Source organism: Protomyctophum bolini (genome assembly GCF_963924005.1).
Source record: "Protomyctophum bolini genome assembly, chromosome: 23".
NCBI lineage: Eukaryota > Metazoa > Chordata > Actinopteri > Myctophiformes > Myctophidae > Protomyctophum > Protomyctophum bolini.
Genome location: NC_137884.1, coordinates 25,779,619 through 25,792,031, shown reverse-complemented (window position 1 = coordinate 25,792,031; position 12,413 = coordinate 25,779,619). Strand labels below are relative to the sequence as shown.

Here is a 12,413-nt window from a genome sequence, read left to right as displayed (position 1 = left end):
CCCAGTCCAGTCCAGCCCTGCATGTTGATATCAAACACCACTGACTACACACAGGTCCGGGCTGTTGGTTGGGAATCATACTGCGCACACTTTATAGTAGGACGTTATTTAGAGGGAAAAAAATGTGTGTGTTTGTGTGTCACATTTGGAAATGTTCACACCATTATATACAACATGCCCGGGCCTGGTGCATGTCAGTCCATGGTCAGTCCATGGTCAGTCCATGGTCAGTCTGTCTGCAGCCACCTTGCAGCAGGAAAACCTGAGCCTGTTCACATTGTTCATTTATATTTTACAGACGGCTAAAAAAACGTCACACCATTATAGTTTTTGCCATTTTTGGCAAGCGATGCTGTCACATACGACAAGGTGTCAATTAGTCCTGTCCTGTCATAGGACAGCACTTTTCATGGAGGTGGACGTCACGGACGTTCATGACGTCACGTGCGTCAGTCATCCCCGGACCGCTAGGCTAAACTTCCGCTCGCTCGAGCCATTGAGTTATAATTGTACTTCCGCGCAGTTCCCGGGTGCTTCAAAACGCCGCTTCGCTCTCTATCCTTGTATTACTCTATGGTCAGGACACGTACAGGACGGACTGGCTCTCTATCCCTGTATTACTCTATGGTCAGGACACGTACAGGACGGACTGGCTCTCTATCCCTGTATTACTCTATGGTCAGGACACGTACAGGACGGACTGGCGGTGTTTGAGCGAGGCGGGCACGGCGGAGGGTATGTTGACGGACGTCCGCGGCGTCTGCAGACGGGTGGACGTGGTGGAGCGGCTGCGCTGCATGCTGCTGTCCGAGTCCTGGTGGCGCAGCGCCAGGCGGCTGCGCAGACGGCCGCCGCAGCAGCAGAAACAGGGCAGGCAGGTCAGGAAGTCGGACAGCAGGTGGCCGCTGAACACCATGTAGATCCACGGGTTACAGCAGCTGTTCAGGCTGGCCAGCAGCGCAGAGAGAGTGACTACCGTGTTCTCTGAGTCTGGAGGGAGAGAGAGAGAGAGAGGGAGAGTGACTACCGTGTTCTCTGAGTCTGGAGGGAGAGAGAGAGAGAGAGAGAGAGAGAGAGAGAGAGAGAGAGTGAGTGACTACCGTGTTCTCTGAGTCTGGAGGGAGAGAGAGAGAGAGAGAGAAAAACCTGAGAAAGACTTTGACAATGTACAGACTGAGTGATCATAGTCTGGCAATAGAGAAGGGCAGACACAGACAGACCTGGCTGCCCAGAGAGGAGAGGCTGTGCTGTCACTGTGATGACGGAGCTATAGAGACAGAGTTACACTTTTTAACACAATGTAAAAACTACACAAATATTAGAGAGGAGTTCTTCCCAAAATTTGAAACAAATTTCCCAGAATTCAGTATGACAGAAAGGGAAAGATTACCAGTCCTTCTGGGGGAACAGAAATAATGTGCAGTTTTGGCTGCAAAATATGTCAATTCCTGTCACAAGAAAAGGGACAACCAGTAGGACACACATACAGTATGCCATGTTTTATTTTCTGCACCACCTGCTTTATTTTATATTATTTTAATTTATTTTGTCATGTCATTGATATTATGTTGTTATGATGTTGTTTGTAATATCTGTGATTGTGCTTTGGCAACACTTGTAAAACGTCATGCCAATAAAGCCTGTTGAATTGAATTGAAATTGAGAGGGAGAGGGAGAGGGAGAGTGACTACCGTGTTCTCTGAGTCTGGAGGGAGAGAGAGAGAGGGAGAGAGTGACTACCGTGTTCTCTGAGTCTGGAGGGAGAGAGAGAGAGGGAGAGTGACTACCGTGTTCTCTGAGTCTGGAGAGAGAGAGAGAGAGAGAGAGAGAGAGAGGCTCTATCAGTGATTCTCAAACATTTTCATTTCAAGGGCCCCCGGTTTGACCTGCATTAGGCTACGGACCCCCCCAAGGGCCCCCGGTTTGACCTGCATTAGGCTACAGACCCCCATTTAATGGAAGTTCTCAAAGTATATTGTGAAATCACTGTTAATTTAACTCTGAGAGTATAACGGGTCCATTTGGTTCCATATGTACACTCTCTGAGTTCCAGACCCATAAGGGTCCATTTGGTTCCGAACTATCATTTAGCTGGGGACATATTTTGTATTACCATGTGTTCTTGCTTACTGTAAATCGCTCTGGATTAAGAGCATCTGCTAAATTACTAAATTGTTGTACTGCGGACTCTTGGATTTCTTTGAATTTTCGGCTTATAGAGTAATGTCTTGCAGAGAAACAGCGAATTGAGAAAACGGGCTTGAAAGGTTCACTTCTGTGGACTCTAACATTACACCTATCTACATGTTTAAGCATTTATGTCATATTTTCACGTCTATTTCAGCTCTGATATTTATTTCAGACATACGCTAGTATGTGAAGAGTCTGCCTGTGCTATTAACTCATTTTGTGAAAAGCTGGAGGTTCTGCGATGGTAGGCTCTCAGTCAAACATGATTCCCACTTCAACTACGTCAGAGTACAGTACTAGTAGTACAGAGTACAGAGTAAAGTAATAGGGGTGAGCATAGTGACGCGTTCGGTTAGAGTATAAAAACGGACAGGGCAGACCCATTACTGTTGTGGATCAAGGTTATGTTATTTTGTCATCTGACACCCAAACCATACAGTGTTTATTTAATTTTATATCTACAATGGTATAATATATGTCTCCACAGTGAGGCTGGGAAATATAGCCTAGTAGCCTACTACTATAGCCTACTGGTAGGCTAGGAGGAATAGGAGTGAAACTCTTCCCTATGCACTGGTCTGGCCCTATTGCATGCCAGGACCCCATTTAGTGAGTCTTAGCAAGGATGCAGGATGCAGGCTATTCGCAACACTGCACCTCTCTGTTTTTTTACTAAGCACCCAAACGGTGGTCACCTTATCGCCTACAACTGGAGTATGTGTGGGCCTTGACACAAAATGTGGTCTCACTTCCTTCCTGGACTACATTTTGTCTCCGTAAGACATGAGTGTGTCTCCCAACCTCAAGTGCACCAAAGCATTAAAAGGATCCCTGGCTAATGAGACAAATATGCCTTAAAACATTATACTTGCACAACTAAAATAAAATATAAACACTTCAGATATTGTATTTTCTTTTATGTCATTATGTCCATGTGGTCTAGCCCTATGGAATGTATGGAATGCATAATGCTAATAAAAACCAACTTTATGCTTCCTAAGGATAATATGAGCATCAAAGCAATATTTTGAATACTTTGTATTAGGACGTGCATTCCATTATATTCCATAGGGCTGGACCACACATAGACATATGACATCATCAACTTGCAGGAGCTACAGGAGCATTTCCTATTGAGTGAAAGATTCTCTATTTATGAAAGAAATAGAATATTTAAAGTGTTTTTAATGTTGGTTATAGAGGGAAAGTATAATGTTTTAAGGCACATTTGTCATATTAGCCAGGGTTCCTTTTAAGGTCATTGTAGGAATTCAACGATCCAGTCAAACCCTAGTCAGACACACAGACTTCATAATTTGTTTTGGCAAAAAAAAGTGCACATTTCAAATTGTGCTATACTGTTAACATTTGTTTGTTTGTTTGTCATGTTTATTTCGAATATGACAATAAAACATTGAGTGATTGCAGTGGTGGGCCTGACGTCGACATTTAAAAAAATGTCTTCTAAATAATGACAGTTTTCTGAAAAACCTCATGTTTTCTGAAAAGTTTTTTTGACTGGATTTTGACTGCTCAATATTTCATGTCAAAGAGCCCAACAATTATATGTAATTGGCTGCCGACCCCCATCTGAAAATATTTAGTTCCAGGGACCTCCCCAGAAATCAAAGATTTGAGTTCAAAACGTTCGCTCTGAAAGAATATATATTCAAAGATTTGAGGCACATTTTCAGCAGACCTATAATGTTTGTAGCGCGGCACCATAACTTAATGCTTAAAACACCAAAAGGGGTTCCCTTCCAGAATGGGTTAAGTCTTCTTTCATCCCCAGACAGACAGTTTTGTAATCGTCTGATAAACCTTCTGCTCCAAAGCCTGAATTATCTGTTTTATTTGTTTTGTTTTGGGTCAAATAGATTATAGTAATATAATAATAAGAAGCTCTAATCTTGGTAAAACAAAAGGCCATGAAGGGTTTGAACAATAAAATATGACATTATCAGTTATCACCCATGATGATGATAATGTATACGTCATATAAATAAGAATACATTTATTGAATAAACAATAACACTACGTTTCAACTGGCTCAAGGCAGTGTTTATTTCTGTCGACTGACAAAAACTAAATAAAAACGAAAGATGGACATAAACTGTGACTACATACAGTATACTGACAAAAGTCATTTTATTTTATGTTCTGCCTTTTTCTCATGCCATCTTTTCATTCATATCCTTGACAATGTGGATACAGAAACGAGAGATATTAACCCATTCTGGGCGGGAACCCTTTTGGATATTTTAAGCATTATGTTTATACTTTAGCCATTGAAAAATAGCAGATCTACAAGCTTGTACATGAGCTTGTAGATCTGCTATTTTTCAATGGCTAAAGTATAACATGGGTCTGCTTTTTTCTTTTTTTTTTGTGAAAATGCGGCACAAATCTTTGAATATATATTCTTTCAGAGCGAACGTTTTAACTCAAATCTTTGCTTCTGGGAGGGTTCCTGGAACAACATATATTCAGATGGGGGGTCGGTGGCCAAATACATATCATTTTTCGGGGTCCTTGACATGAAATATTGAGCACCACTGATATAGAAACATGAGGTATTTCAGAAAACTGTCAGGATTTAGAAGACCTTTTTTTAAATAATTTCGACATCAGAAACAAATTGCAACATCTGAAAAGATATTGTGCCAGGAGGAACCCCCATGAAATATGGAATAATGCAACAACATATTTTTACATAATTTACATTAGAAGCTCACAGTGTGCATTGTGAGCTTGTATATCGATTGTTTTCAATATTGGGCTTAAACCACCCATGGAACCCCCTTGAGGACCCCCCCCCCGGACCGTAGGCCTACTTTGAGAACCGGTGTCCTACCGGTGCTTACTGTCGATGTCGAGCCACGGAGTCCTGTGTGCATTTGGCTTTGCTTTTGAAAACGTTAAGCAGCGTAAACAAATTGTTTAACGCAGTGGTTCCCAAAGTGGGGTACCGGGGACCCCCAGGGGTCCTTGAGGGACTTCCAGGGGGGTCCCCATGCAGCTAAATGATAGTTTGGAACCAAATGGACCCTTATGGGTCTGTAAGTTACCATCAAAGTTAATTTATATGAGATTGTACAAATGGAACCAGCTACAGACTGTATAATTTGTACACTCTCTTTGATTTTACAATATACATTGTTTGGGGTTCCCAGATATATATATATAAATGCCTATTAAATGGGGGTCCGTAGACTAATGCAGGTCAAACTGGGGGTCCTTGAAATGAAACTGGTTGAGAATCTAGATTCGTAACAATCTTCTTTTATGGGGGGTCCCTGGCATAGATCTTTTCAAACAGGGGCAATTTGGGGGTCCTTGACATGAAAAGGTTTGGGAACCATGTGCTGTAGACTTTATGCGTAACGAGGAAGGTGTGTGTGTGTGTGTGACAACGCGGACCACCTTACCGTCCCACGAGAAGGTCTCGTCCCACACGGACCACATCTGCACGGTGAAGAACGGCGTCCAGCACACCACGTAGGCCAGCACGATGACGAAGGTCATCTTCACCGTGCGCAGCTTGGCGCGGCTGATGCCGCTCACCGAGCTGCGGCCCAGCAGGTCGCTCTTCACGGCGGCGGCGGTGGTCAGCTGCTCGGCCAGGCCCGCCGCGCTGCCCGCCCTGACGCTGCCGCCTCCGGCCCCAGAGGCCCCGGGGCCCCCTCCTCCTCCGCCGCGGGCCTTCTTATTGTACTTGAGGTTCCGCCAGATGGCGTGGCAGATGAAGCCGTAGCAGAGCACCAGCGCGCTCACGGGCACCACGAAGATGCCCGCCGTGATCCACGTGATGTAGGCGCGCACGCCCCACGGCTCCACGAAGTGGCCCCAGCAGTCGTAGACGCGGGAGCCCGGGCGCACCTCGCTCAGCGAGAAGATGCCGTACTGCGGCAGGCTGAGCACCAGGCTGAGCGCCCAGGCGGACGCGATCATGGCGTGGGCGCGGCGCGCCGGCCGCCGCAGCGTCTGCAGCGGGTGGCACACGGCGATGTAGCGGTCCACCGTCATCATCACCATCATGTAGGTGGAGGCGAACATGCCCGCCACCTGCAGGTGCTTCACCACGCGGCACAGCGCGTCGGGCCCGTAGAAGCGGAAGGTCACCTCCCAGCAGAGCTGCGGCAGCACCTGGAAGAACGCCACCACCAGGTCGGCCAGGCTCAGGTGGCGGATGAACAGGTGCATGCGCGACAGCTTGCGGCGCGTCTTGCACAGCGCCAGCAGCACGCCGGCGTTGCTCGCCACGGCCACCAGGAACGTGACGCTCAGCACCGTGATCTCGATCTTGGCGATCTCCTCGTTGCGTCCGAACGGGTCGCCGCTGCCGCCGGTGGCGTTGTTGTTGTAGTTGCCGCCGTGGTGCGCGCCGGTGACGCCGCCGCTGGCGTTCCCGACGCCGGCGTCACCCATTTGCATGAGTTGCTGCTGCTGCTGCCTCAGGTTGAACAACAAGCCCGCTGTAGTCCGGTTGGTATCCGTTGTTGTAAAGTTAGAGAACTCCGCGGGGATCTCCTCCATCTCCCCCCCGGAGAAGAGCATGTTTGTCCCCCAGCCTCCGCTCCACTCCGCTCCGTGCGCACCGCTCGGCTCTGCTCGGCTCTGCCTGCTCGCGTTCGCTTGACAAACTTTGCTTTTAATATTCCAAAAAAAGTATCCTTTAATATGTGTGCGCCTCTCCTCCTCCAAGCTTCATGTGGATGCGCTGATGAGGCAATAATTAAGTATTTAGTGGAGTGATCCATCCATGATGATGTGCATGTTTGCTCTTTTGTTTTGCGCAAAGCAACAGTATTGTTGCTAATGCAGTTGCTAATGCAGAACGGTGTGTAAACAACACTAGATGTGCGATGGCTCTCCCAGTCCTTTATAAAGGACTTAGTTTTACCCCCACGGGACCACTGGCCACCTCCTGGTCCCCTCCCACCAACACCACACACACACACACACGCACACGCACACACAGCACAACACAGAAAAGGAACGCCTGGCCAAGTGTCCCAAAACCAATTAGCCTATTAAAATGAATTATATTTGAATATATAAATATTGACATTCCATTATAGCTGTCATAAATATTGATATTGAATAATTCAATTTTCAGTTTCATATCTCTGCTGCTGTCCGGAGAAAACCTCATAACTCCAAAATGTTCATTTTTCAGAAATATATAATTTTTTTAAGAACATGAATAAAACTTTTTTTTTTTTAACGATGCAATACTGCCTCATCAAAGTTGGTGTTGTGACTTTAGATATTGTCATTTACTTGCATGAGAAGGAGAGAGGTGGTGGAGTTAGCTGCTTTAGCAGACAGTTTGAGGGTCAAATGGAGTTGAGAGGTTTTGTCCAAAACTTTCCATTGGTTCAATATTTTCGAAACAACACAGATGGAAAAAACCCGTCAAAAATGGAGTTATGAGGTTTCCTCCCGACAGCAACGAATAGAAAAACTTGCTCCACTGAGCGCATATCTCCGCCTGGCAGGGTTGCCTATATATGGACCGATTCCGTAACGGGTCTCATGGTCGCAGCCCACGTATTTCCTGTAGGCGGAGACGACATATCTGCGGATAGTCACTGGAAAAGTGACTGATGTTAGTCTGCCTCAAACGTTACTCTTTTACCTGCTTTTTACTAACACTAACATTATACAAAGATGCTCCAGAACATCGGGATCAACCTGTGTGTAGTTTATGGCTGCTCCAACAGTAGAGATGAACCTGTGTAGTTTATGGCTGCTCCAGCAGTAGAGATGAACCTGTGTAGTTTATGGCTGCTCCAGCAGTAGAGATGAACCTGTGTAGTTTATGGCTGCTCCAACAGTAGTAGAGATGAACCTGTGTAGTTTATGGCTGCTCCAACAGTAGTAGAGATGAACCTGTGTAGTTTATGGCTGCTCCAACAGTAGAGATGAACCTGTGTATAGTTTATGGCTGCTCCAACAGTAGTAGAGATGAACCTGTGTAGTTTATGGCTGCTCCAACAGTAGTAGAGATGAACCTGTGTAGTTTATGGCTGCTCCAACAGTAGTAGAGATGAACCTGTGTAGTTTATGGCTGCTCCAGCAGTAGAGATGAACCTGTGTAGTTTATGGCTGCTCCAACAGTAGAGATGAACCTGTGTCGTTTATGGCTGCTCCAACAGTAGAGATGAACCTGTGTAGTTTATGGCTGCTCCAACAGTAGAGATGAACCTGTGTAGTTTATGGCTGCTCCAACAGTAGTAGAGATGAACCTGTGTAGTTTATGGCTGCTCCAACAGTAGTAGAGATGAACCTGTGTAGTTTATGGCTGCTCCAACAGTAGTAGAGATGAACCTGTGTAGTTTATGTCTGCTCCAACAGTAGTAGAGATGAACCTGTGTAGTTTATGGCTGCTCCAACAGTAGTAGAGATGAACCTGTGTAGTTTATGGCTGCTCCAACAGTAGAGATGAACCTGTGTAGTTTATGGCTGCTCCAACAGTAGAGATGAACCTGTGTAGTTTATGGCTGCTCCAACAGTAGAGATGAACCTGTGTAGTTTATGGCTGCTCCAACAGTAGAGATGAACCTGTGTAGTTTATGGCTGCTCCAACAGTAGAGATGAACCTGTGTAGTTTATGGCTGCTCCAGCAGTAGAGATGAACCTGTGTAGTTTATGGCTGCTCCAACAGTAGAGATGAACCTGTGTAGTTTATGGCTGCTCCAACAGTAGAGATGAACCTGTGTAGTTTATGGCTGCTCCAACAGTAGAGATGAACCTGTGTAGTTTATGGCTGCTCCAACAGTAGAGATGAACCTGTGTAGTTTATGGCTGCTCCAACAGTAGTGGCAACATAAAAAATAAAAAAACTGAATGTCAAAACACAAGGTTTTCTTATTTATTTATGTATTTATTTATTATTTTATAGAATCGGCCTCAGTTCACTTGCACACACGCATTTTACAACTCTGCACCACTTGGAAATAGTTTTTTTTCTTGTAATTTTAAAACCTTCAAAATTAATGATGATAAAAAAAACACCCGAGTGAACTGAGTGGTGCAACTCCCCTCTCCCCCTGTCATGTCATATGTCATAATATTCTTTTTGGAAAATTATGGTCATTTATTTAAAAAAACGACGATAAAGTTGCGTATGTTCTGAGGGGCGTGGCTACCGTTACAGTCTATGATCGGGATCCCCCACCCACTCGAGTCAAAATAAAAACCAACGGAGAAGAAGAAGGGGGGGGGAAGTCCCGCCTCGTTGTCTGGGCCAGCCAATGGCTCAGCTGGGCCCAAACGGATCTAGAAAGATGGCGATGTACAATTCAAGGACTGACAGGCTTTATTTTACGTTCATGTTAGACCCGCGGGAACGCTTTGTCCATATTTTTACAGTCTATGGTTAACACACACATAGGTTAACAGTTTAAAACGGACATTGCTATTCCTTGTTGTGGTTGCACCACTCAAAAAGAATGGGCCTCAGGGCTAAATGGGTTTAGTACGGTATATATATATATATATATAGTATACTGTGTGTATTCTTTCTCCATTATTTATGATATTGTGAAGTGTGGCATGCCTGGAGATGAAGTGACATCCAGGTGTCTCCGACGGTTTGGTTCACCTTGCGGTCCGTAGACATTCCCCAGTCCCTGCACACATTCCTCACCGCCCCGTGGGAGATTAACTATACTTCAGAAGCACAAGGACAATTATGGGATTAGAATGACGATGATGACCTACATTTCTATACGGTATATATGTCCGGAGGAAGATATACTTTATAGAAATGTATATAGGTCACCATGGGTCATTATAATCCATACATTATTTTTTGTTTTACCCGATTTACCCCCAAAATTGATTTTAAATAGCAGATCTACAAGCTTAGTAGTTTTTTGCATTGGCTGTTTTTCACGTGATATTGTCGTACGATTAATTATAAAATTGTCTTTTCATTTTTCCCCATATACTTGCAGCCAAAATGATCGTTGCAGCCAAAATGCATGTGTGCAAGTGAACTGAGGCCGATTCTAAAATACACAAATAAGTCTGTTTTCTGAAAACCTTATGTTTCTATGTCAACCTTTTTCATGTCAAGGACCCCCAGAATGATCTGTATTTGGCCGTGTCTCAGCGGTCCATCCTGGGCCGTGTCTCAGCGGTCCATCCTGGGCCGTGGCTCAGAGGTCCATCCTGGGCCCTGGGGCTCAGAGGTCCATCCTGGGCCGTGGCTCAGAGGTCCATCCTGGGCCCTGGGGCTCAGAGGTCCATCCTGGGCCGTGGGGCTCAGAGGTCCATCCTGGGCCATGGCTCAGAGGTCCATCCTGGGCCGTGGGGCTCAGAGGTCCATCCTGGGCCGTGGGGCTCAGAGGTCCATCCTGGGCCGTGTCTCAGAGGTCCATCCTGGGCCCTGGGGCTCAGAGGTCCATCCTGGGCCGTGGGGCTCAGAGGTCCATCCTGGGCCGTGGGGCTCAGAGGTCCATCCTGGGCCGTGGGGCTCAGAGGTCCATCCTGGGCCGTGGGGCTCAGAGGTCCATCCTGGGCCGTGGCTCAGAGGTCCATCCTGGGCCCTGGGGCTCAGAGGTCCATCCTGGGCCGTGGCTCAGAGGTCCATCCTGGGCCCTGGGGCTCAGAGGTCCATCCTGGGCCGTGGCTCAGAGGTCCATCCTGGGCCCTGGGGCTCAGAGGTCCATCCTGGGCCGTGGGGCTCAGAGGTCCATCCTGGGCCGTGGGGCTCAGAGGTCCATCCTGGGCCGTGTCTCAGAGGTCCATCCTGGGCCCTGGGGCTCAGAGGTCCATCCTGGGCCGTGGGGCTCAGAGGTCCATCCTGGGCCGTGGGGCTCAGAGGTCCATCCTGGGCCGTGGCTCAGCGGTCCATCCTGGGCCGTGTCTCAGAGGTCCATCCTGGGCCGTGTCTCAGAGGTCCATCCTGGGCCCTGGGGCTCAGAGGTCCATCCTGGGCCGTGGGGCTCAGAGGTCCATCCTGGGCCCTGGGGCTCAGAGGTCCATCCTGGGCCGTGGGGCTCAGAGGTCCATCCTGGGCCGTGGGGCTCAGAGGTCCATCCTGGGCCGTGGCTCAGCGGTCCAGGCACCTTGGCCCTAAGCCCGAGTCTGGCAGTGTGCCGCGGGTTCGACTCCCGATCCCGACGGCCTTTACTGCATGTCACCCCCCCCCCCCATCCTGTCAGCCTACTGTCTGTCCCTCCATAAAAAAATATATGTAAAATAAAGGCAAAAGCCGCAAACCCATTAAAAAAGATAAGAGCTGATAATTGTGCTACATCAGCCTATAAGTGGATCCCCTGTTCTCTGCCTTCCCGCAACAAATGTAATTAAATGTAATTGAATGTAATTAAAATGCCCGTCACCCCGTTTCGTAATAAAGTCCTTATAGTGTTAACCCATTAACCCCTTTTGGTGTTTTAAGCATTATGTTATACTTTATAGCTATTGAAAAATAGCAGATCTACAAGCTCATAGTTTTTTTTAAATCGTGAAAATGCGGCACAAATCTTTGAATATATTCTTTCAGAGCGAACGTTTTTAACTCAAATCGTTGCTTCTGAGGGGTTCCTGGAACAACATATTTTCAGATGGGGATCCGTGGGAAATTACATGTCATTTTTTGGGGTCCTTGACATGAAATATGGAGTACGACTGATAAAGAAACATGAGGTATTTCAGAAAACTGTCAGAATGTTTCGACGTCAGGCTAAAGGGTCCGATTCTACAAATCAGTAGTTCAATTCAATTCAATTCAATTTTATTATAGTGTCAAATCACAACAAGTTGTCTCAAGACACTTTACAACCAACAAAGATCCACCCAGAGCAAGCAATATTGCCTTAGTGGAGCCTATATAGTGTATATTACAAGTACTGCTGGGAGACAAACCCACACAACAATGTACGACCATGGTATCCAGCTAGACCCGGAGACAAGTCTGGCTTTGTCGTAGAGAAAGGTTTTCAACCTAGTCTTGAATGTGCAGAGCGTGTCAGCCCCACGGACCGAAGCCGGGAGAAGGTTCCACAGCTGCGGTGCCTGGGACCTAAACGCCCTGCCTCCTATTGTAACTTTTGATGTTTTTGGGACAGTAAGCATGTTTGCATACTGTAAACGCACTGCTGTTCTATTTGGTTTGTAGGGATCAATGAGATCCCTGAGATATTGTGGTGCCTGACCATTGAGAGCTTTGTAAGTGAGAAGAAGAACTTTGAACTCTATTCTGTATT

At 46.6% G+C, this 12,413-nt stretch overlaps 1 protein-coding gene across 1 annotated transcript; it reads right to left on the bottom strand.

Moving 5' to 3' along the window:
* Positions 1-679: 679 nt before the first annotated feature.
* LOC308311011 (arg8-vasotocin receptor-like) lies at positions 680-6,747 on the bottom strand (the record flags this gene model as incomplete). The annotated part of the gene is made up of 2 exons (XM_080757506.1): positions 680-990; positions 5,619-6,747. The coding sequence occupies 2 exons, from the start codon at positions 6,745-6,747 to the stop codon at positions 680-682; spliced, it is 1,440 nt and encodes a 479-aa protein (XP_080613632.1).
* Between the last annotated feature and the right edge of the window lie 5,666 nt (positions 6,748-12,413).